Genomic DNA, 27,336 nt, shown 5'->3' on the forward strand with positions numbered 1-27,336 from the left:
ACCTATTGTAGGTGTTCAACCATATTTATCCAAAATACTTTTGAGCGAAATGATATATATCCTCAAATGCGATAGTGTTAACACTAGAAGATATGTCGATGTCCTTGATACTGCATATATTTCAATTTGATAAGTAAAATACCTGAATAATTTACCCTTTTTCATCCTTTTTCTTTCTGTCATTGATCAAAAAACAGACACCGTGAAGAAGGTTGTCAGAAAATTCCTGTATCTAATGGTTAGATACTCATCTCATAGTGTGGAGAGATGCATTTTCCCACTATATTTTGGTAACGGTAAATATTTGGGTGAGTCGATTTTACGCATCATTTCACGTTCTATAAATAACGAGACATTCTAGAATGTTTTCTAACTGCCTAAGGAAACCTGAAACGATCTGAAACATACTCAGTGAGTAAGCCTTGTCGAAAGAAATTATTTATAGACTTATTGCGATATTCAAAAACCAAAATGGGCGAAAGATCACGACACCATCTTCCGAGTGGTCCAAAACAAACTGTAATCATGAAATTATTAAATAGCTGATATAACTTGAACATAAACACACACATAATGAACTTTAATCGTTATTTACTTTAATTAGTTTATTATAATGGAACTAAATGTTCGGTTTGATTCTAGTAGCATGTTATATATCGAATAATATAAATAATGGCTTGTACAAGTTGGTGAATGAGTAAATGTAATGATGTCTAATGGAAGTGATGATGGGTATGTGAAAATTATTTGTTTTTTATCTGAACATAATGGTATTTCTTTTCTGAAGTATATTGTTGTGAATCTCGCGAGAATCCTAGTCAGGGCCGGCCTCAATCATCCAGAAACCGCGCACGAATCAATTATTTGGTGCCCTATTATTATACGTGGACCGTTCGATTAACGATTTTGAATTTTTTTAAGTTGGTACACTCATTTTGAATATATATTCACAGTTTCAGCTGTTTTGTAGGTATGTTCAGTTTGTTGGCGAGAATATTTTCTGCTATCGAAAAAAAATATAGAAGAATTTGCATCAAATTTTGTGTAAAAATGAAATTGAGTGCTCAAAAAACAGTTGAAATGTTGACAGTGACATACGGTGATTCTACTCTGAGTCAGAAAAATGTTAACAAGTGGTACAAGCTTTTCACAGAAGGTAGAGAAGATGTGAATGACGGCGTTCGCCCTGAATGCCCAAGCACATCAAAAACCGATGAAAATGTTGAGAAAATGAAGAAAATTGTTATGGAGAATCGTCGAATCACTATTAGAGAAGTTGCTAAGGATGTTGGCATTTCGGTGGGCTCAGGTTATGCAATTTTTTTTTTGTAAATTTTGGGCATGAAGCTTGTGATAGCGTCACAAAATTGCTGAATTTTCGATTTTCGAAAAAACGCAGGAATTATTGAATGACGTTAACAGGCAACCAGATCTGCTTGAAAGGGTTAAAACTGGTGAAGTCATGGGCATATGGTTATGACACCGACACCAAAGTCCAGTCATCCTAGGAGAGCCAAAACCAAAAAGAGAACGCTAAGTTTGATCAAATGTCAAGGTTTTGCTGAATGTTTCCTTCGATTACCATGGCGTAGTGCATCAGGAGGTCTTGTCATAGGTCGTTCGTTATTCGGTCAATGAAGGTGTGGTAAATTCGAATACCACCTGCCACTGGTGAGCAATGTAAAAAAAACTGAATGTTATTTTCTTTTATTATTTTTCTTATGTTGGACAGTTATTCAGAATTCGAGGTAGATTCCTCGCCATTCAATAAAATGTAACTGAAGTGTATGCGTCTTATTTAACACATTAAATGCTATTATGATACAAAAACATTACAACTGGCGACGATGATGTTACTTTTGAAATCGATTTAGGGAAAGGAAAAATTGTACGATGGCATTCCAATCAAATAAATCACGTATGTCTGAATCACCTTTATACTGATCTAACAGCCGAAGCTACAGCTGAATTAGCGACAGAAAACCAAATAAGTTCTGATTTTATTGAAAAATCTTCTTGTGCATCAGAAAATAAACCTATTGATCCGGAAGCTGTTAGCCGCTTATAATGAAATAAGCACATATATTGAAGACAACAACCTTTTGATGGAGTATCAATCAGGTTTTAGATCGCAACACTCATGTGAAACTGCTTTTCCTTGTCTAAATGGAAATTGCCAATTGATGACAATAAATATATATAGTAGCAGTATTTTTAGATTTCAAAAGAGCGTTCGAAACTGTAGATATCTATTTTGCTATCAAAATTAGAGTATTATGGAATACCTGCTAGGGTGTTGCTATGGTTCAGAAGTTATTTACTCAACATATCTCAATGTACTAGAATAAACAACGTTCTATCAAGTCAAAAAGCAATTGATACCGGGGTCCCCAAGGGAGTGTGCTTGGCCATGTTTTGTTTATACTTTATTTGAATGACATAAATTTCATTAGTGACTCTGAGTTCATCAACCTCTTTGCAGATGGTACTCTCATTGCAGCAAGCGACTCTGATATTCATAATGCTGTTCGCAAAATTAATTTGACTCTTGAAAACGTGGTGAAGTTTTTGAACATAAACGAACTCAAACTGAATACCACTAAAATGAAAGATATGATATTGACAACACAATATAAATATAACTTAAATGAGATCAACTCCATTAATATTGAGATCTACGGCGAAACTATTGAAATTGTGGAAGAATTCAAATACCTGGGCTTCATCGTTGATAATATTTTAATATTGAAAAACCATTTCCAGTATATGTTTAATGAAATTTCCAAAAAATAAATGTTTTTCTTTACTAGAATTAGTAGACAACTAACATTCCAATCTAATTTGACTGTTTATAAAACAATAATCCCACCACACTTTGATTTCTGTGCTACTCTTGTATCATTACTAGACGGTAATTCTATCTCTACTCTACCACAACAGTTACAAAATAGAGGAATGCGCTTGTTAATAAAAGGCCATAAATTTACTCCTATATTATCAATTATTATTATTCTGGATTGGATGACAGTAAAAGATAGATTACAATATTTTTCTATGATATTCATATTTAAAATACTCACTGGAGAAGCACCACATTACTTCAATGAATTCATTACATATAATCATCAGATACACAAATACGATACAAGAGGAAGAGATGACTTGGTTATTCCACAAACTAACCTTGCGAAAACAATGAACTTTATATTTCACAGAGAACTCTTGGACTATAACAAGCTTTCTAATGAAACTAAATAAAGTAACACTATATAGGTCTTATATATTTTAGTTTATTTTGTGTTTTGTTTAATAACTGATATATTTGTGAATTTCACTAGTTCGGGCTTCCATTGTCTATTATATAAAATGATTTGAAATCCCTGAAACAAATAAAAAAGAAGAATTGAAAATGAATAGCTGAAAATAACAATTATATTAACCAAAATAAACCTGAAATGAAATAATAGTGAAATAAAATACAAGTAAAAATAGAACAATTGAATAAATTAAAATAAAGAAAATTTTATTTCTTTTTTCATTTCAGGTTTATTTTGGTTAATATAATTGTTATTTTCAGCTATTCATTTTCAATTCTTCTTTTTTATTTGTTTCAGGGATTTCAAATCATTTTATATAATAGACAATGGAAGTCCGAGCTAGTGAAATTCATCATGAAACATTGTCAATCACCTTCAAACAAATGATATATTTGTATATTCTTTATGTATATTAGGACATCTATTTCTAATAAATCTATTTCTATTTCTATAATTTTATGTTTCCCTCATCTGGTGGAAGATTCCTCATCAAACTTTTCCGATAGATACTACTGGACATCTAAGATGCGAAGTTTTCAAAATAATTTTTTTCCTACAGTGTTCTACTAGTGCTGTGTAATTCGTGGCATTGGTTTTCTTGGACTCTTCGTGTTCCCACACTCTTGTTTGAAGATAATGTCCTGTTTCGCGAATCATATTGGAGACCGTTTAAGTTGTTTGATGTGTGAAAAAACGTTTTCCAAATGTGTTGAAGCTTGCGAAGGAAATTTATGGTTTTTGATGTAAGATCATTTATGTCAAGGTGACGACATCTTAGTTGGTGAAACAACCTTCGAGAAGAGTGCTGCAGTTCTGGCGGGTTGTGAGAGTAGTGCTCGTGTTAAATGAAAATTTGCTAAAAAGTTATGTGAAATACATCTCGAATTTTATCTAGAATATGAAACTGTGAAAAATGAAGGGTGTCTTATTTGAAGCAGCAAAGTTTTTTCTAGTATAACCGAAAGCAAATTTTGTTATCTATACTTTTCGCTATTGACGACCCCAAGAGTCACCCTGTATATATAAATAACAATACAAGTTTTTTCAGGTTCGAACCAGAAAATGAAAGTACTTGTATTAATGAACAAATTATCGGGGTAGAGACTCTGTCCAGTCCTGTCCTGTCCTGTCCTGTTTGTCGTGTCCTTTCTTCATTTATATAATTTCTGATAAACGATTTTCCATGTTCTAAAAGATTATAAAAGTATATCAGTTAATACTTTTTACATGCGTATCACATGCTTCATATATAGAAAATTAGTTTGAACCGTCCCTGTAGTATTTACTTCTTTCTAAATAATAATTATCATTTGAGCTAAAACATTATACGATCACTTCTGTCATTATAAAGGTTATAATCGACGTTCCCGTTGTTAGTGACGTATATGTCTGTTCATGACATTCATTCCTTTTGTCTCCCTTATTTACCTATTTGAAAGAATTGCAAATGATGGGTGAATCAACGCCAATATATTATTCGTCTGTTCCAGACAACCGTTGATTATCCAAACATTATGCAATAGGTAGTAACATGACGGTATCGTCTGGAATAATAAGAAAAACAACGGAAATTGAGTTATCTTTCTTGGCACTAGTTTTTGTCAAAAATCTTGAGTTCTTCAAATACAATTTTTAGGATCCTTCACATAAATGTCATTTATGTGAAGGTATGACATTTGTCAAACTAAAATACTCCATTGATGTTCAACTTTTTTCTTCGATTTATATGTTCAATTAATTGTTTTTTACTGCCCTGAAGAAGATTCCCACTAGAAGCGAAAGCTTGGCAGAGTAAAGCAGAGTTTTGATTTTTGATTTTTTGGATGAGATACCCCGTTATTCCATTTTACTGTACATTTCTCCAGTTGCTAAGATTCTCAACTTTATATATATATATATATATATATATATATATATATATATATATATATATATATATATATATATATATATATAAACAGAAGTTAATATCGGACATAGCACTCAAGAAAGTGGCAAACCATAGACACGTGTTTCGGGCTTTTGGATGTCACGCAGGTAGCTATAGCTGCCTCCGTGGTGATTTTGATAGTTTTCTTGTAAACACAAGATCTATCAACTGAAACCACAAATGTGCGGTTGGTTCCTGCTGGTGGCTCCGTGCATTTGTATTTCTATCTTTTGGTAACCAAGTGTTGCCCATCCTTACACTTGGCTGCACCATACTGATGATGGGCCAAAAGCCCGAAACACGTGTCTATGGTTTGCCACTTTCTTGAGTGCTATGTCCGATATTAACTTCTGTTTCTATATCAAGACACTCAATAACTTTCATATTCGTATATATATACAGGGTCCTGCAACAGTGGCGCGGTGTTCCATATCTCTATATAGGAAGCAGATAGGAATCTAATTTTCTATAATATTACCTTATTGCTCGAGCTCGACAAAATAAAAATATTGGCGGTCACACAGGGTGTTCGATTTTTTCTGGGCGGATCCCAACTGTGTCTTTTTAAATGGCAACCTATATTTTTTATCGCTTTTTCGGTTTCTTCATAGAAAATAAAATAAACTCTATGTATATCTGCACTTCGAAAATATTGACGGTTTTCGAGATATCTAGCATGACAGGTTTTTTTTTCCAATATTCGTCACTCAGAATATTTGAAATTATAAAGTGTTGCCAAGTCCAGTTGAAATTTTTTTTTGGTCGAATATTCTACATTGGTAACTCTCTCAAACGATATATCTGAAATCGACCTGTGATATACAGGGTATGAAAAACCGCTTGCCAAATATTGTAAATGAAAATTTGCAAAATCTTCCTTAGATTAAATGGAACACCCTGTATATTATTGATCCATAAGAAGCGCCAACGAAACCTCTACAAATTTCATTAAGTATTCCCTATGGCTAAGTTCAATAGTTTTTCTTAAATGAGCATTTCTTTCGAAAAATGGTCATTTTTTCAAAGCGAAATCCATTTGACGACTGATAAAAATATACGAAAGATATCTTGTTTCAATTTTGTACATTAGAAGGTGTCCAAACAAATATTTTTTAACGAAATAAATGTATGTACCTATCACTTTTTGCTAAATGGAAAATTATTTTTTCATTGGATGCAGAATTTCACTCATAAATCGTGCAATATCAAACCAAACAAGTTAAAAGAAAGAAACATTATAAATAACTATTTTTTTCATGTTATTATATTCATTCAGAGCTTGAGTTCTAGATATTCAAATTTGTCAACTGGCAAATTACAAAACTACAAAAGGGAGAGTTTAATTAAGGTTGATAATGAAACTTTTATAAAATATGTTCAACATGTCTTCCATTTTCTTGAATGCAGAGCTGCAGTCTATGTTTGAAAGACTGTTCTACCCTGCGCAAGACAGCTGGTGTAATGCTGCGAAAAGCATTCGTTATTCTAAGTCGCATATTTTCGGGAGAAGTTGGTGGCTCAACGTAAACCATATTTTTTATGTATCCCCATAAGAAAAAATCTAGTTTCGTCAAATCTGGTGATCTAGCGGGCCACCGTACAGGCCCATTCCGTCCTATCCATTTATTGGGAAATACTTCATTTAGATGATCTCTCACTTCTGCCGAATAGTGAGCAGGTGCACCATCATGTTGTAACCACATTCTATTGCGGAGGTCAAGAGGAATATCATCTAACAAACCTGGTAAATCATTTCGTAAGAAATTGAGATACATTGCACCATTCATATGTCCCTCAAAAAAGTATGGACCAATTACATATTCTCCAATGATGCCTCCCCAGACATTTATCGACCACCTATGTTGATAATCCACCTGTCTCAATAAGTGAGGATTTTCTGTCGCATAATAATGGTAATTATGTCGATTTACAAATCCATTTTTATGGAATGTCGATTCATCCGACCATAAAATATTATTGAAAAAATATTCGTTTCGACGAATTTTGTTCATGGCCCAATTGCAAAATCTCACTCTTTTCTCGAAATCAACATACAGTAGTTCTTGATGTAACTGAACGTGGTATGGATGCAAGCGATGTTTCTTCAATACTCATTGCACTGATCTCTCACTTATATCCACTATTTCCCCAATTTGTCGTTGACTCCTACTAGGATCTTCTTCAACAGCAAGAAGAACTTGCAATTCATTATCTTCATTAGTAGCTGGCTTGATGCGCTCATGTTTGGAATAATTAATAGATCCAGTTTCAACGAATCGTCCCAAGACCTTTCGGAAAGATCTTTCATCTGGATGCCTTCTATCTGGATACCGTTGAGAATAAATTCTACTTGCCAATAAACAATTCCTGTCTGATTCACCTAATATGAAAATCATATCAATCAAATCACTTTTTGATAACAACATTCTGATGAAATTATACCGACAGTTCAACTTCACGATTGACTAAAAATTTCAATATTCATTTGCAGCCAAATATTTTGTTCTGTCATTTGCCAGACTACTTGATTTCCAATAAATATTTCATTCGCTGAAAGGTTGTTTTAGACCGAAAGAATATGGCACAAATTCCGAGATTTTTGAAATTATTGTAACTATTCAAGAACGTCCATTTTGTGGTGTAATTCGCAACTTGTTTATCTAGCAACAGGTAATTTTAGGAATGGGCGATATTTTAAGGAAAGGGTATTTTTTGTATATTCTTATCAGTCGTCAAATGGATTTCGCTTTGAAAAAATGACCATTTTTCGAAAGAAATGCTCATTTAAGAAAAACTATTGAACTTAGCCATAGGGAATACTTAATGAAATTTGTAGAGGTTTCGTTGGCGCTTCTTATGGATCAATAATATACAGGGTGTTCCATTTAATATAAGGAAGATTTTGCAAATTTTCATTTACAATATTTGGCAAGCGGTTTTTCATACCCTGTATATCACAGGTCGATTTCAGATATATCGTTTGAGAGAGTTACCAATGTAGAATATTCGACCAAAAAAAAATTTCAACTGGACTTGGCACCACTTTATAATTTCAAATATTCTGAGTGACGAATATTGGAAAAAAAAACCTGTCATGCTAGATATCTCGAAAACCGTCAATATTTTCGAAGTGCAGATATGCATAAAGTTTATTTTATTTTCTATGAAGAAACCGTCAAAGCGATAAAAAATATAGGTTGCCATTTAAAAAGACACAGTTGGGATCCGCCCAGAAAAAATCGAACACCCTGTGTGACCGCCAATATTTTTATTTTGTCGAGCTCGAGCAATAAGGTAATATTATAGAAAATTAGATTCCTATCTGCTTCCTATATAGAGATATGGAACACCGCGCCACTGTTGCAGGACCCTGTATATATATATATATATATATATATATATATATATATATATATATATATATATATATATATATACAACTCTGATCATTCCCATATTGATTTCAATTTAAGAGCCACCGGTAGACAGCTGTTTCAGCCTATTGGGCATCGTCAGTACCGGGCAGGCGGTCCTCGATTGAAGACAAAATGTGAAAAACCAAGAAAAGTACTTGATAGAAATAACTGCGTGAACGCAAGCGAGACATAAGTGGAACCACCTATGGACCGCCTGCCCGGTACCGACGATGCCCAATAGGCTGAAAGAGCTATCTACCGTTGGCTCTTAAATTGAAATGAATATGGGAATGATCAGAGTGGTACTTATTCATTTAGCTTTTGATTTTCATGGATTTTTTTTCCAGCAGCTTGACTGCATTAACCTTTCTCGATTTTATATATACACACATATATGTATATATATATATATATATATATATATATATATATATATATATATATATATATATATATATATATATATATATATAAATCGAGAAAGGTTAATGCAGTCAAGCTGCTGGAAAATAATTCCATGAAAATCAAAAGATAAATAGATTGATACTTTTTGATCATTCCCATATTGATTTCAATTTAAGAGCCACCGGTATACAACTGTTTCAGCCTATTGGGCATCGTCAGTACCGGGCAGGCGGTTCTCGATTGAAGACAAAATGAAAAAAAACCAAGAAAGTACTAGATAAAAATAGCTGCGTAAACGCAAGCGAAACATAAGTGGAACCACCTATTGGTGTGACACCCAAGAAACAGTTGTATACCGGTGGCTCTTAAATTGAAATCAATATGGGAATGATCAAAAAGTACTAATCTATTTATATATATATATATATATATATATATAATATATATATATATATATATATATATATATATGGTAAAATGGATTAACAGGGTCTCTCAGTCAAAAAATCAAAAATCAAACTCTGCTTTACTTTGCCAAGCTTTCGCTTCTAATGGGAAGCTTCTTCAGGGCCTATAATTTAATGATTTTTGAATATTTTCGCCTTTGAATAATATTACAAATCATACTTACAGTAAAAATGAGTGAAAAACAATAAATTGAAGATAGAATTGACATAAAAGTTAACATGTATACGATTTTTTTTGTGGGTTTGACAAATGTCATACCTTCACATAAATGTCATTTTTCAATGGGTATGATGATTTGATAATTTTTTACTGTAATGAAAGAGTTATTGATTGATACATCTTTCATTATTATTATGTTTTTGATGTAGTTCTAGTAAATTACTATATATACTGCTGAGATTATCAATGTCAGTTTTCTTATTCATACAATCAGAAGACTTATTAATTTCCACCATTTCAAGAAAAAGGCGTTTGGAAATATTTTTTTCCGTATGTAAAACTTTGATATTAGAGAAATTTGGTTTATGACCTGTTTCTATAGAGTGTTGTGCTAATGCACATGATTTTTTATTGAGCTTTATATCACTTTTATGTGAAGTTATTCTATCATTAAGAATTCTAGATGTTGTTCCAATATAATTCAAGTTACAATTATTACAAGGAATGTTATAAATCACATTTGACTTTTTTGTTGTATCAGTTTTATCTTTCAATTTAGTATTCAAACAACAAAAAAGTCAAATGTGATTTATAACATTCCTTGTAATAATTGTAACTTGAATTATATTGGAACAACATCTAGAATTCTTAATGATAGAATAACTTCACATAAAAGTGATATAAAGCTCAATAAAAAATCATGTACATTAGCACAACACTCTATAGAAACAGGTCATAAACCAAATTTCTCTAATATCAAAGTTTTACATACGGAAAAAAATATTTCCAAACGCCTTTTTCTTGAAATGGTGGAAATTAATAAGTCTTCTGATTGTATGAATAAGAAAACTGACATTGATAATCTCAGCAGTATATATAGTAATTTACTAGAACTACATCAAAAACATAATAATAATGAAAGATGTATCAATCAATAACTCTTTCATTACAGTAAAAAATTATCAAATCATCATACCCATTGAAAAATGACATTTATGTGAAGGTATGACATTTGTCAAACCCACAAAAAAAATCGTATACATGTTAACTTTTATGTCAATTCTATCTTCAATTTATTGTTTTTCACTCATTTTTACTGTAAGTATGATTTGTAATATTATTCAAAGGCGAAAATATTCAAAAATCATTAAATTATAGGCCCTGAAGAAGCTTCCCATTAGAAGCGAAAGCTTGGCAAAGTAAAGCAGAGTTTGATTTTTGATTTTTTGACTGAGAGACCCTGTTAATCCATTTTACCATACATTTCTCCAGTCGCTAACATTATCCAATTTATATATATATATATATATATATATATATATATATATATATATATATATATATATATATATATATATATATATATATATATATATATATATTCGATCGCTTCAAAACACTTCACTAATTTTCTTCGAAAGCTTCTGATAATTCCTCTTCCATATTCTCTGTTTTCACTATCACTGTCGTCATTTAAATCAATAATAAATTTATTTCCACCATTAATATGGAAGTATCCAATCTGCATATAATCTTTATCAATTAAAATTACTTTTTCAACCCTGTTCTGCCAGTCTTCTTCGATAATATTAGATACTTCTTCTTTAAATAGCTCTATTACCTCCTTATCAACTCGATGGTGTGTCCATATTTTTCAACAATACTCTCAAGGGCATACACTTTTTCAAATGTTTTTGTCTGTAAAACTTCAAGTAGTCGGTTTTTGGTATAGTTCTCTTCAAAATACAAATTGTAATCCATTAAAAAACTTTGTATTTCATATTTCCTCGAATTTTTATTCGGTACTTTGATAAGCTGTCGCGAATGATAGGAAGCTTCGTCAAGAACTATTACACTATTCGCGTCCAAATTTGGGATCAATGCGTTTTCAAACCATTCCTCAAAAATATTAGCTTCCATGTTCTTATGATAGTCATTGTAATCGTCAAGTTTTTTTCCACATAATTTCAAAGAATTTGGAACCCATCCTTCACTTTCTCCGCAATGCACAATGATTAGTCGCGATCCTTTGTTTGCAGGCATGGTAGGCGTACACATTCTCGAACCATCAGTCCACCCTTTTGTAACTGTGTCGTGAATGTCATACCAACTTTCGTCCAAATAGAAAATTTGTCGGTGTTCTTGTTTATATTTAGTTATTTGTTCTAAGTATTTGTTACGCAATTCCACTATTCTTCTGCTTTCCATAACTGCTTGACGTTTGTTTATTATTTTAAATAATAATCCTGACGACACAACGGCGATACTCATTCCCACATTCTATTTGTCATCGTAACATGACTTCAAATTCAATTTTATGACACTTCAGCCAATCATTAAACCCGGTTAGTAAAAATTATCCAATACGAACCGCCAATTCTTTAGTCGACGTGGACTAGTTCGCAGCGGCATTATTTCTCTGTATTGTTTTTTAACCTTTCAGATGCCGATAGCTTTGAGTATTCACAATAAAGGTTACTTCAATTATATCTCAGAGTTGAAGCCAATCTTTCATTAACTGGTAAACTGTTCCGCATAACCGCATTTTTTCGTGTTGGAATTGGTTGAATCATTCGCAATAATCCATTCATATCACTTCAGTAACACTAAATATAAATAATTTCCGCGTTTTTAAAACCATTCCTTCATCCAGTAACGACGTTTAACAGAACGGTTCATACTCGATGCAATAACTATAGCTCTACATGCTTTTTTCCTAAAATACGTAATCAATAAAAACACAGTTTATGTGATTTCTACGCCACTTGAAACAATAATGATCAAAAAATAATATCAGTAATAATGAACATGTAAGGTGGGGAAAATAATGACAGGGAATGACGGGAAAAGTTTAGTAATGATGTTTCTGTAACAGAGTACCTACAGATGACACTTTTTTGCTTATAGAACTTGTAAAACTGTAGATTAAGATATATGATCTTATTTCAGATATGTTGAGAGATTGCAACATCTCAGTTCACGTTTTTTTCCATTTGGAGAATGTTTAACAGAATCGGTTTCTGAAAATTGTCCCTGAAGTTCATTATTCAACGGCTGATATGCTAAATCAGTCTAGTTTATTAACTTTGGTAAGTTCTGCCAGAGTTTCATGTCATTTGAATATTTCGAAAATCGATACCATTGAATAAATTCTCAGAATAAAATAAAAATCTATATGCTAACAATATTTACTTAAAATAACAGCATGTGGGTTGACACTGTATTATATATGAATGACTTGGCTGAAACTTGATGAAAATCCATGACTGAAGTATTCAAAAAACACTTCATTCTGAGATTTTCACTAAACAGTTTTATAAAAACGCAACACGTGTTTCGCCATACAATGGCTTCTTCAGGCGTGTCTTTACTAACTAAAATGCTTTATATAACTAATTTTACAATTTGAAGAACCTATATTTCAAGTAACTGAGTTTTACATGACCATTTGATGTTTTATGTGTACCTGAGATTGTAATGGGGAGTTATTCAATTCTCTTTGGTCATTCAGTAAATTACCGGTTTTCTTGAGTCTATTGATTTTGTTTGGCCAATATACAGTCGAAATTTAGAATTTGAAAGTTTCCAGGAAGCTGACAATAAAAATTTGTAACCCTACTGCGCTTTCCTACATAACCGAAGAATTTTGGGATGCGGATTTACAAGAATTTCTCTTTAGAATAATTCATAAAATCACTCTTTTGAATATTTATATGGCATTTGGGAACACCCTGTATGTAATGAATGACCTTTGCCGAAAACAATTAAATATTAAACCCGATATCACAGCAAACATGTTATTCTTCCACGTTTCAATTTCCCACGAAATCACATGAAAACGTCACCCGATCACTTCAATAGAATATGTGTCCAGAGTGGCTGATTGAAGAAATCGGAAACTCACACCTGAGGTCTGGTTAAGGGGCGTCGGGACGTTTGAGACGCCTTTCACGCGCTTTCTTCGGAGGTGCATCAGATGTCCGAGAACGTAGTTAAGATAACGAACGGTTGCTATTGGCGACAATACATGTAATTATTGCGAATTTTGTCGCATAGTTTTTAGATGCTCATTATCAGGCTGGTGATTATGTGAATCCTGTTATGCAATTTTTAACAAGATGGTATTGATTGGGTGATCTTTGCTTGCAGACAGGCAAATAGTTCTATTTCCGCGGCAGTTATTGAACGTATTAGGTTCGCCAATTTTGACAAGATGTTAAAATTACAAAAAATATTTGGGTATAAAAAAACTAGCGACCCGAACCAGCAGGGGAGTGGAACATACATTTTTTTCTGTCATAGTGTTATTTTCACTCGTCCCTGAAGAATGTTACCGTTTTTACATGCTGTTGAATATGTGAGGCCTCTAGAAAGTGGTAGAACAGTTGAGAGTAGGGGAGACCGGGTTGGAAGTCACATTTTTTGTATGTTACATTTTTAGTGTCCTTTTTTTAAATTATCAATGGTATTTTTTTATTAATAGATAGTGTTTTTATACTCATTTGAAAAAAATATTCTTTTTTTTTCTCTAATAGAGGAAATATAAAAATTCTAATGGAAAAGGAAAAGTGTGACTTTTAACCCCAGGCCGTGGATGGTTGTCACAGTATATGGGGTAAGTAATCACATAGGTAATTGAGGGGTGTAGAAAACATTCAAATAAATATTTTCATTGAAAGTGGTATAATAAACGTAATTAATCATATCCAAAAAGAAAAAATGTGTCACATTTGTGAGACCAAACTTCATATTTGCTTCATTTCATTAGTTCGGACTTCCATTGTCTAATATGATATAAATTGATTTGAAATCCCTGAATCTGTAAAAAAATCAAAAAGATTAACTGGAAAAATAACAATTATCTATATCTAGCAAAAAAAACTGAAATTACAATGAAATAAAATACAAACAACACCCAAAAAATAAAAAATTGGACTATTGAAACAAGAAATGCAAAATTAAAATAAAAAATTTGCAAACAAAGTATTACATGAGGGAAAGTTCTGATGTATGCCAACGACACATGTATACTTGTTTCAGATATATCCGAAAATAAACTAAAACAAAAAATACAAATTATTCTTGAGGAATTCAAAAGCTGGTGCTTCAAGAATAGACTAATTATCAATCAATAAAAGACTGCTTGCGTAGAATATCACAACAAATATAGAACACCCTCAAATCCAGTTATATTCTTTTGGGCAATATATAAACATATCACGTGACACAAAATTTCTGGGTACAGTCCTTGATCAACATCTCTCTTGGGATAAACAAATAGACAATGTTTGTGGTAAACTTAATAAAACTTTCTATACAATAGGCTCTTTGAAAAATGTTCTAGATTGCAAATCCCTCCTGAATGTGTATTATGCATTTGCCTATTCAGCTACTTCGTATGGCATAGTAGTATGGGGACAAGCTTAGGATATCCAACGAACTTTCATTCTTCAAAATCATATTTTGACAGTTACGTGTATATACCCTATGAAGCTACTCACATATACTTTCATAAACAGGAAAAACCTCATCAAATATAGTGAGAAGTATGATTATAACACCAGAAATAAAAGATAATTTATGGATAAGTAAATGTAAACATTCATTTTATAAAAAATCGCCAATTTTCGCAGGTAGCTATTTCTACAATAAATTATCCACGTTATTGAGAAAAATTAAATCCCTGAGGATTTTCAAGAGAAAGCTGAGAGAACTTCTGATATCAGAATGCTTCTATGACTTGAATGAATTCGCAACTTATCTCGAAGAGTTAAAGAGCTGGTTATTCTCTTATACAAACCGTTTTTAATTTGATTTCATGTTCATTGCTTTTTTTCTATTTTTATGTATGTATTTCTGTGTTATGTGATTGTACAATGTGTTTTTTTTTCTTTATTTGAATTTGAATTTGAATTTGAATTTGAATTTGAATTTGAATTTGAATTTGAATTTGAATTTGAATTTGAATTTGAATTTGAATTTGAATTTGAATTTGAATTTGAATTTGAATTTGAATTTGAATTTGAATTTGAATTTGAATTTGAATTTGAATTTGAATTTGAATTTGAATTTGAATTTGAATTTGAATTTGAATTTGAATTTGAATTTGAATTTGAATTTGAATTTGAATTTGAATTTGAATTTGAATTTGAATTTGAATTTGAATTTGAATTTGAATTTGAATTTGAATTTGAATTTGAATTTGAATTTGAATTTGAATTTGAATTTGAATTTGAATTTGAATTTGAATTTGAATTTGAATTTGAATTTGAATTTGAATTTGAATTTGAATTTGAATTTGAATTTGAATTTGAATTTGAATTTGAATTTGAATTTGAATTTGAATTTGAATTTGAATTTGAATTTGAATTTGAATTTGAATTTGAATTTGAATTTGAATTTGAATTTGAATTTGAATTTGAATTTGAATTTGAATTTGAATTTGAATTTGAATTTGAATTTGAATTTGAATTTGAATTTGAATTTGAATTTGAATTTGAATTTGAATTTGAATTTGAATTTGAATTTGAATTTGAATTTGAATTTGAATTTGAATTTGAATTTGAATTTGAATTTGATATAACCTTCGCTAATCAGGACAAGGCAAAATCAACCTTCGTCAACTCTATCGAATCCCGAGCACCCAGTTTGTATGTCGATGGAATTAATCGAGTTGTGTCGTTTATTTCGATTGAATTGAATGAGTATTCACTGAGATATTATAGTATTTCCAATACCAATTGGAACAGTACAGAGAAGGAATTTCCGCTCGACATAGGCGTCGGCATATTATTTTTCAATGGTAGTTTTTCAGTTACTTATTCTTAAAATCATAGCAATTGATCACCCCATGGTTAATTATGAAAAACTTTGAAATTTAAGGTAGTTGATTTCCGAGTCGAAAACTCTAAAATACAATGAAAACACAAATAATCACACCGAATTCTCGTCAAACATATCTTTACAAAATAATAGAGGCCAACGAAATTGCTAGAAAAATCAAAATTCTTCTTCGCTATATTCGGATGAGGTGGAATCATCATCGGGTTGAAAAACGATCGGTTTTACGGAACTTTGCACATAATATTTGTTCTCTTTTCTATAACGTGGGCCACACAGTTCTTCCACATATCCCTATTACCTACTTCATTCACCACTCGCCTTATATTGTCAAGCACTACAGCATTCAAAGTCGGTGACTGATTACATTTCCGCAAACTTTCTGTCATTGTGGCCCAAACCATTTCAATTGGATTGAAGACACAATAGTATGGTGGCAAACGTAAGAGAATATGACCACGTGTTTCACACATCGAATCAATAATATACTCTTTTTTAAAATTACGTTGTTTCATGGTCGCCAGTAATACCTTTTTCGTTGGAATCTTTTCGGGTATTTCTATGTCACGATTTCACATGAAATCAACAATATCTGCTTTTTTTGTGTTATTGTTTGGTATTGTAGTCAATAACCGAGAATGATACGAAGCGTTATCCATGACAATAACCGAGTTTGGAGGAATATTTGGGAGAAGCTGCTCACTGAACCAGGTTTCGAATAAAGCCGCAGTCATATCTTCGTGGGTATCAGCAGACGAATCTTTTATATTTTTGGCCGACAGAAGCAAAGCGTTAGGTACAAAACCTCTTTCATTCCCGGCATGCAAAATTATAACACGTTTCAATACTTGGTTTCGTCTACCCAGCCATATTTGACAACATCATGGGTGTCAAACCAAGTTTCGTCGAGGTAGATTATATGTCTGCTGGATTCTCGGTAGCTTTTCATTCGCCTCAAATATTCTTGTCGGAGTTGAACAATGCGTGTCGATTCCATTATGACCATCCGATTGTTCAATTTTTTATATTTGAAACCACAAGACAATAAGACACCTCGTAGAGTTTCTAAAGATTTGTAATTGTAATCGGGATAGTAGAGTAATTTATATCAAATCATTTCCAAGGTTGGTACTTCATTTTTTGGTATATACCATAAATTGTTCGCCGAATCACATCTTTTGTAGCACCATCAACGTTTGCGAATTTTTTATTCCTTTGCATGGTCAATTGCATGCATGGTCAATTGCATGGTCAATGACGTCCCCTATTTTAATGACTCGAAGAACGAGATAGTTTCGTTACCTCGCATATTCTATTCACAATAGCATTATGTGAAGTGTGACAGTTTTCCTTCTTCAAGCATTCATGAATATTTAAAATTACTCGCTGAACTTGAACTTGTAAGTCCTTATTTTCAAATTCCGGATCCCTGTCGATTGATATAGATTCCTCACACGTAATGTTATCATTTGTTTCAAAAGGTCTCCAGAAAGCCATATTGATGAAAGTACCCAAAAACACTAAGATCTTCACAAAAATCGGTTTAAACGATGGGATTGGAACCTTTGTTGTAAAAGTTGAAAACTTTTTCTAGAGATCAATTACCCTAACACCAAATTGATATTTTTTCAGTGGACGCGCGTTTCGCTAACAAGGTTAGCATCTTCAGGAGAAGCAAATTGATACTGAATCTAAAGACAAGGGTTAGCTGTTTATATACCTAAAGTTTTTTGGTCCGATGTGGACTTTGTTTGTTAAATGATGATTATCCTAATTGATTTTTCGGTAATTAACTGGTGGAACCACTACCTGTGAATTAAGTTGTTCGCTTTTTAATCTATTGTTGACAAATTAATTTGCAGGTAGTGGTTCCACTAGTTAATTACCAAAAAATCAATTGGGATAATCATCATTTAACAAAGTCCACATCGGACGAAAAAACTCTAGGTATATAAACAGCTAACCCTTGTCTTTAGATTCAGTATCAATTTGCTTCTCCTGAAGATGCTAACATTGTTAGCGAAACGCGCGTCGAGTGCAAAAATATCAGTTTGGTGTTAGGGTAATTGATCTCTAGAAAAAGTTTTCAAAAATCGGTTTGCAAAATCACTCACTAAATCACCTAACCCCACAAACACACGGCACTGATAAAGAAATATTGTGAAACGGACAAAAAATTAGTATTCCGTCAGTCCAGCTAGCCGAGCCTTTATTCCTCAACTGCATTTGATAGCACGTTTACTAACTATCTGGGCGACTAGGGGCCACAGGCAAGAAATGTTTATGACTGTACTCTTATTTTTATTGCCGTTCCAATTAGGAATGGATAGACTATACATAAAGTAGACTCATGAAAACGGGCAAAACTTTTGAAACAACCATAATAAGGGGATAACTTCTGTTTAAAACATATCGACAGGCTTTTCAAATCAACACAGCCAGCTTTTTCCTCATTTCTAGCTATTAAAATTATTTCGAAATGTAATCTAATCCGGAATACGTTTTTATGCGTTGTTGGTTCGTTTTTTAATCGCATATATCAAAACCCCTTAATGAAAAAGCGTATTGCAACAAGTCCATCGTTTGTATATTCAATTAACAGGGATTACAGAGTTCCCGCTTGCGTTGTCCACACCGAATCAATTGTAGTTCTTTGGTCAAGAGAAGATCCACGACAGAATTGACGTTGAAACTTCGATTTTGACCGGTATGAATATGCAAAAAATAAATCACTTTTTATAAAAATTTAACTCGAAATTCTCAAGTTTCACTCTCTTATTGAATCCCGGAAAATGTAGAATGCACTCACATATTGTAATACATCGAGATTAAAAATAGCCCCTATAAAAATGAAAACGAATTACAAGCTAAAAGAAATTAAATTTTCAGCGATAATTTTTTCTATCGTATAATTGACTTCAACTAAAGGCTTCCTTTCGGGCATATCTTCATGTGAAATCATTAAAATTGAAATTTTCCTACTCAAAGAAAATGGGGCAATTCTGATGAATCTAATGAACATCATGCTAATAATTGAAGTGTTTCTCCGAAACCAAAATTGGCTATATTATATCCATCCAACAAAAAAAATACCCCAAACAAAGATAGATACGTGATCAAAGCATGATCACCACGCACATTCGCATCAATTGGGTAAAATAAATTAGCCTTCACACGCTGGCAAACCAGATTTAAATGCTAAATGCAATCAGATGGAGGAATTCATTGTTACAGTGTCGGGGTGGTCAGTTACGTTTTGACGCTCCTGTGGTGTGTACATATACGGTATTTTAAAGTTAAATTTTTTAAAATGTCAAGTACTGATACGGCTGAAAAAAACTGCTAATTTGTGCCCCTAATCTCCACTTGGAAACATTTTTCTCTACCCAGCAGCATATTATTGAAATAAAATAAAATTTCGGTCGTTCCTTAGTGCCACTCTGTATAAGCAGCCTTGTCTGGAAGATCACGTGCCCTATGCACGATAATGTTTTGGAGCACTTCGTAGCTTAGATGGACAGTTTAGTTATTTTGCACTGAGCCTGAAGAAACAACCTGCTGATAGATGGGATCATAAAGATTTCAGCTGCAAAGCGTTGTTAAGAACGCAGACCTCAACTCTAGAGGATAAAAGGTAAGTAAGTATACCAGGGAGTTGCCATCCCCGGTTTCTGGGGAGAATGGTGAGTGTGGCAGTGGAGCAAGGTCGGATCTCTTCTATTGACCAGTGCCGGCAGCTGCTTATACAATTTTCAGTACCTACATTTCGTCGATTTCCTCACAATAGGACTCTGCTGTGATGGTTTGGCCTGGTTGCAGAAAGTTATAGTCAATCACAACAGCTGCTGGCCACCATACACTACCATGATGGGCTTTCGCTTTTGGGAAGTGTCTGGGTGGGTAATCGGTGTTGAACCAGCGTCCGGAACGTCTCCTGATATCGTAGAGGATCCATTTTTATCACACGTGACGATCCGCTCCCAAAAACGACCGTTTCGGTTTCGCAAAAGCAAAAAAGAACAGACACTTTCTGTCGATCTTCAAATCGTGTGGCATCCACTTTTCGAGCATTCTAATACATTTTTAACCTTTCAAAAATCGCATGGGAGCTGACGCCCAGTTCTTTCGCCAAAACCTGATTGGGTCCCCAGCGGGACAGGCACAAAATATGTGCTCTGCTGTTTCATCATTTTCCAAATAAAGGCATCACACACTGTCTTTTGACAGTTCGAGTCTCTGCATATGATGATTCAAATGACAGTGACCTGTAAGAAGGTCTATTAAACATCGCAGTTCATCTCTACTGTAGTCTAACAACTGTTTGGTATCAAGCTTCGAAGGGTGAATAAACGCCTTGGAGTGAGTCAATCCTGGAAGATTCTGCCAGAAGTCCATAAATCTTCTTGCCATCCAGGTGTTCAATATTTATTTGGTAAAGCTTAAAGCGATGCCAATGACAGGTTCTCGTCCGATGAAGCTGCTTGCAGCACCTTCCTTTGCAAGGGAGTCAGCAGCATCATTGCTTTCCAGGCCAGTATGGCCAAGAATCCAGACCAGAGACAATCTGTTAAGTCTTCCCATCGAGTAGAGTCGTTTTGGTAAATTGCTACTAATTTAGACGTTGCTCGGTAGGAGCCAAGAGCTTCCAACGCCACTTGACTGTACGAGAATATTTTTAATGACTTGTGTATGAGGTTGGATTCTTCCAATCTCCGCACACCATTCAATAGCGTAAATTTCCGCTTGAAATACAGTCGCGTAGGTTCTTAGTCAGGTAGATATATCTGTCCTAGGTCTGCGACTGAAAACACCTGCACCAGAACCGGAAGGTGTTTTTGATCCATCTGAGAACCAACAACTATCTGCTCTTAATATTTCCTTCTCCCCGAAGATCCAGTCGTCTGTACTCGGGAATAGTACTTTAAAAGGCATTTCGTAGTTGACAGTTGGAGGCATAAAGTCAGAGGTCATTTCCAGAATGCTGTGACTTCCAGTGTCAACCAATAGTCTGTTGCACTGTGCATCAAATTAATTTGTGCAAATGGCAAGCTGCACAAGTCTATATGCAGTTCATCTGGCCTCTTTCTCTAGAAAACTATGGAGAGGAGGTAGATCTAGAAGGATCTCCGTGGCCGTTGACGGTGTGGTACTGATGACATCACTGATGTCCAGACAAGTCTGTCTCTGTAAGCCAGAGACCTTCGCCTAGGCTGTTTTCTGTAAAGCCTTCGGCCACCAGGCAATTGCACCATGAGTGATCGTTGGTCTGGCAATCATCACATAAATCCAATAGATTTGTTCAGGACCTAAACCCCAAGTTTTACCACAAATTCTTCGACAGTTTGGCTTTGTGTGAAACTTTTTCCAAGTGAGCGTTCCAATTGAGGTCCATCGTGCTTGGGAAGATATTACAAGCTACCCTTCCCGACGTGGACCTTGTCAAGATGACAAGGTCATCTGCATAAGCTTGCAGATTTACTTGTTTTCTGTCGAGGGCATCATGCAGACTATCCATCAGGAGCGACCACAGAAGGGGAGATAGTACCCCACCTTGAGGACAGCCTCCGGTGACCCTGCACCTAATGACCTCGCCTTGAACAGTCGTAGTTGCAGTTCTGTTTACCAGAATGACATAGATCCAGCCAAATATCCTGGATTACTGTACGTCGACCACTTCGAGGCTGAAATCTCCGGAACTAACTTTCTCAAACCAACGTCGAATAGTGCGTTCATTAACACCATCATTGCCAAGTTCAATTTGAATTCGTAGGGACAAATTGTCAGAAAATTACTCGACAACATCAACAAGGCAAAAAAATTAAATTTCTATTTTATTTACATCATACAGGGTGTGACTGAATAAGTGTGAAACATTTAAGGAGGTGATTCCTCATCGAAAAAAAGATAGAATCTTTCATATAAAGAAACTTCATTGGAGCATCCCTTGTTAAGATACAGCCCCTTGAAGGGGGTACATAAAATTTGTATTACAATTTTTTTCACAAGCACTAAAAAAGTTACAATATTGAAATTAACCTGACGTTTTGTACTACCAAAAACACGCTTAGCCAGTAATTTATTTGGTTTACCCCATGGTTGTAAGGGGTGGAAAACACAACCACTAAAATTTATTGCCAATGTAACTTTTTGTCTTATTATTTCTTTACCATTTCATTATAAAGAAAAAATGTCTCTTGGGTTTTTTGCCCAAAATAAACCAGTTATTTTACGAACAACTACAGAGATACATCGTCATAAATGCGAACTGGATTTACTGTTATTTTGTTGTTAGTACCTGCATTAAACGATTAAACATGTAGAAATCATAGTAAATGTTCAATATGTCTACCTTCAGACATTACGCATGCGTCTAGACGTCGGCGCATTGAGCCACGTATTCGCTCAAATATTCCTGGAGTCTCTCTGATTACCCTGCACGCATCGATGATGCGGTTTCTTAAGTCCTCTACATCGCGAACAGGAGTACGATAAACCAAATGCTGTAAATAGCCCCAAAAAGAGAAATCGAGAGAATTGAGATCCGGGGATCGAGCGGGCCAGTTCTGTGGTCCTCCTCGACCTATCCACTGATTTGCATATGTTTCAGTTAAATTCTGACGTGCTACTTGACTAAAATGGGCGGGAGCCCCATCATGCATAAAAAACATATCCCTTCTGACGCCCAAAGGGACTTCCTCCAGCAGTACTGGATGCACTTCTCTTAAAAATTGAACGTATACCTCACCATTTAATCGAGGAGGTAGAAAACGAGGCCCAATTAAATCATCCCCAATAACTCCGAGCCACAGGTTAAGAGAAAATTGTTCTTGATGATTAGTTTCGACAATACCGTGAGGGTTTTCATCAGCCCATATGTGGTAATTATGAAAATTAATAATCTTGTCCCGAGAAAAACTACATTCGTCTTTGAATTCTATCGTCTTCAGAAAGTCACAATTTCTTCTAATCATTTCCAGCATCCAATTACAAAATTCAAGATGGTTTGGAAAGTCTCGCGGTAACAGTGCCTGTACTCGTTGCAGATGGTAAGGGTATAAGAGTTGTTCCTTTAAAATTCGAAATACCGTCATATAATCAACATTAAGCTGGAAAGCAATCTTTCTAGTACTGGTAGTAGGTTGTTCTTCAATCAAATTAAGTACTTCTTCCTTAAGCTGTGGTGTTCGTATTTCTCGATGGTGACCACAATCCTGCGTTCTTTTGTCGAATGAACCATATTCTCGTAATCGTTGATGAAGTCGAGCAAATATTCTATGTGAAGGATGCTTCCGTTGATGATACATTTCATCATATCTTCTAGAAGCTTTTAACCCATTTCCCTGCGATAGCCATTTCCTCATTTGTGTATGCCATTTTAATAACAAGTGAATTATTGGAGTAACAAATCAAGAACAGAACAACAACACACAATTAGTATTAATTCATTGTAATTCAATATAATTCATTAATCGAAAATTCACAAACTGACAGCGTCATACCTATTTAATTGTCACTATCGCTAATAGCGACCTACTAGATAGATTAGTTTTGTATTTTCGCATTTACGACGATGTATCTCTGTAGTTGTTCCTAAAATAATTTTTTGCTGCGAACTGGTTTATTTTGGGAAAAAACCCAAGAGACATTTTTTGTTTAGAATGAAACAGGCTATCGGAAATAAATTTTTAAATGGTAAATAAATAATAAGACAAAAAGTTACATTGGAAATAAATTTTAGGGGTTGCGTTTTCCACCCCTTAAAACCATGGGGTAAACCGAATACATTTCTGGCTAAGTGTCTATTTGGTAGTACAAAACGTCAGGTTAATTTCAATATTGTAACTTTTTTAGTGCTTGTGAAAAAAATTGTTACAAATTTTATGTACCCCCTTAAAGGGGCTGTATCTTAACAAGGGATGCTCCAATGAAATTTCTTTATATGAAAAATCCTATCTTTTTTTCGATGAGGAACCACCTCCTTAAATGTTTTACACTTATTTAGTTACACCCTGTATACCAGTAGCATAAATATTTATGGAGATATGGAGCTACAAAAACGACTGAAGTAAAAAATGGAGAATACTTTTGAAACTAACCTATGAAATTACCAATGAAATAGAGACTGAGCCTGATTTTTTGAAACTTTCTGAATATTACTGACCGTTATAGATACTCACTTTTGTAATGGCATACAAGAATTTTTTATTTCTTCTAATATTTTTTCCGCCTTTTTTTTAACAACAAATAGGTATGTTTTTTAAAACTTCAGTTCAGAATTCATTAGAACAGTCTTTTTCAATTTGTTTGTAGGAGTTTTCAAAACTTTTTCATACAAATGGATTTTTTGCCAAACAAATTTTCCCGCAACATACCACACTAATAAAAATATATGTTTTACATCGGTTAAACAGAAGTAGGTATATTCAAAGAATCATCCGCACTTCAAATTTGATAAAATTCGCAGTTTCCACATTATGAAGGCGGATTCATGGAAAGCGGAAAATATTGTATTTCAAAATCTAGAGGCAGCAAAACAAAAACACATCCTCCCTTCACCAACAAAAACTCCTCTCATACACATGAAGACAAAATAGGCGCGGCCAGGCCTCCTAAGATAACAGCGATAGCTACACATGTGGGAGTTAGCTAATCAAAAGAACAATACTAATCAACAGGAAAGGGATGAAACGTAACTGCCTCTGATTCGAGGGCATGCGTATTTAAATTTCAAACTGCTCCCGCTCAAACAAGCCGATATAAACTGAACAGAAAGAAGTTGCCACATTTGAATGTCACCGATCCATCGGCCAAGTGCAAGTTTAATTACGCAGAAAAAGACGTTTCACGTAACTCACTAATTGCGCTCAATTCTTGCGGGCACATGTTTTGATAGTGAAAATACGCGGGAAAATGGTGGCGCGGAGTTTTTCGGTTCAGGACGTTTCGTATTCGCGGCTTCTTCACATGCAGGAAGATGATAGAGATTTCATCACCCTTGAAGAGCTCAAGCCGGCGGCAGTGCAGCAGAACTTGCAACCACAGCAATATCAGCCTACTTACTATGAGTTGACGAATATGGTCGAGTAAGTTTTTTTTTGAAAACCATTGTTCAGTTTTGATGTAAATCTATCTATCCATGTGTTCTGCAGGGATCCACGCGGGGCCATTCCTACTCCTTACATTGTATCAGTGACGTGAAATAGGGGTTGAGGTGAATGTTAGAGGCTTGGGATTTGTCACAAAAGTGTTAGTTGATCTAAAATTGATGAAAGAAGAAAGATAAAGAAGGATATGTCATAGCAGGATCAAAATATTTAGTTCATAATTTAAACGCAATTTCTCCACTATTTAATTTTCTTCATATTTTTATTCTTTTTACTATTTTTATTGTTTGTATATCATTGAAATTTCACTTATTATCAAACTCACCAATAACTCATTTTCATTTGAGGTCACAATTTTTTTTCCCAAATTGTTATTCCCATTGATTTGGTAAGCCAAATTCCTTTCAACACAAACCTTTATTTCAAAAGTGATTTCAATATTTCTACATTATAGCAAAAATACCTAATTTATTTCAATATTTGTATGTAAGTATGTTCCTTGTATGAATATTGCACTTTCAAAATAATTTATTAAATTTGTAATTATAAAAAATTGTTATGCATAACATTAATAATGTGTAATATGACTTGCCATATCCAAGCACAGCTTGGCTACAAATGGTTAATAAATAATCTGAATCTGAATTCTTTCACAGAAATTGAATAACTTCATTTATTGATTAACAAACTCAAAAATTAAAAATTGTCAGGTCTAGATGACATTCCGATATTTATACTCAAAAAAGTTCTTCCTTCATTATTACAACTGTCAACACATTTGATCAATATATCGTTCTCATCAGGAGATTTTCCTCAGCAATCAAAAACTGGAAAAGTAATTCCTGTATATAAAAAAGGGAGATGACTGATGGAAAATTATCTTTCTATTTCAGTGCCATTTGGATTTTATAACTTATTTGAATATGCTTTTCTGGATAGACTTCATTTTAGAATCAGCATTCCATTTTAACCCAAAAGCTAGTTGTATTTTGTCAACAAAAGTCTACTGATATATTTATAAATCAAATAATCACACATATTAATGTAGGTGACTGTCCGGCAGTGATCCTGTATGATGTAAGCCGTGCATTTGACTGTGTCAATCTTGAAAAACTGGCTTCAAAATTGGAATATTATGGTATAAGAGATGTTTCACTTGGATAAATTCATTCATCCCAGAACTAGGATCAATTTGTGCCATTGCAAATGGCGAAAAAAGATAGTACCTTCAATTTTAACTCTGAACGTAAAAATATAACAATGGGTATACCACACGACTCCTTTTGTTCAATCTGTATGTAAACATCATTGACTCTATAATTGAAGAAAGTAATTACACAGCCTATGCTGATTATTTTTCATCAATTGTCTCTGCACCTGATACATAAATAAATGTTCAAGAGCATTGAATCAAGGTTCCAGTTTTTTTAAAGGGCACGATTTATTTTTCAACACAGATAAAACACAGGTCATTCGTATTCACAATCGCCAGAAAAAATTGAAAATCTCCAGTTCAATGTAAATAACATATCTTTAAAAAGTGATGGGAGTAGTGTTAAGATTTTAGGTATTTATCTGAATGAATTCCTGAATTGGAGTAGTCATTGCAAACATCTGATATCTAAGCTCCATTCTCTGAATTTTCTGTTTATTGATTTAGGATCTGTACTAGAGCTGAGTTATGTATCTACTATGTA

The 27,336-nt window shown here is 33.7% G+C and overlaps 2 protein-coding genes across 5 annotated transcripts in view; one reads left to right on the plus strand and one right to left on the minus strand.

The window, feature by feature from the left end:
* LOC111518085 (inositol polyphosphate-4-phosphatase type I A) overlaps positions 1–27,336 on the minus strand; it is a 106,647-nt gene that overhangs the window by 49,580 nt on the left and 29,731 nt on the right. The gene's annotated exons all lie outside the window — the stretch shown is intronic.
* The window catches only part of cyc (basic helix-loop-helix ARNT-like protein cyc), a 77,589-nt gene continuing 50,837 nt past the window's right edge, over positions 585–27,336 (plus strand). The window contains exon 1 of one of the 3 annotated variants that reach the window (XM_074176338.1): positions 585–732. In XM_074176338.1, the coding sequence (XP_074032439.1) occupies positions 707–732 (26 nt within the window). In that variant the 5' untranslated portion in view covers positions 585–706. Of the gene's footprint in view, positions 733–25,050; positions 25,619–27,336 lie in introns of those variants that run through there. The other 2 variants (XM_074176339.1, XM_074176337.1) reach the window with 2 other exon arrangements.

This window comes from Leptinotarsa decemlineata, unplaced genomic scaffold, assembly GCF_025532065.1.
Source record: "Leptinotarsa decemlineata unplaced genomic scaffold, Ldec_3_MD MMD2_tig00001719_RagTag_RagTag, whole genome shotgun sequence".
Classification (NCBI taxonomy): Eukaryota; Metazoa; Arthropoda; class Insecta; order Coleoptera; family Chrysomelidae; genus Leptinotarsa; species Leptinotarsa decemlineata.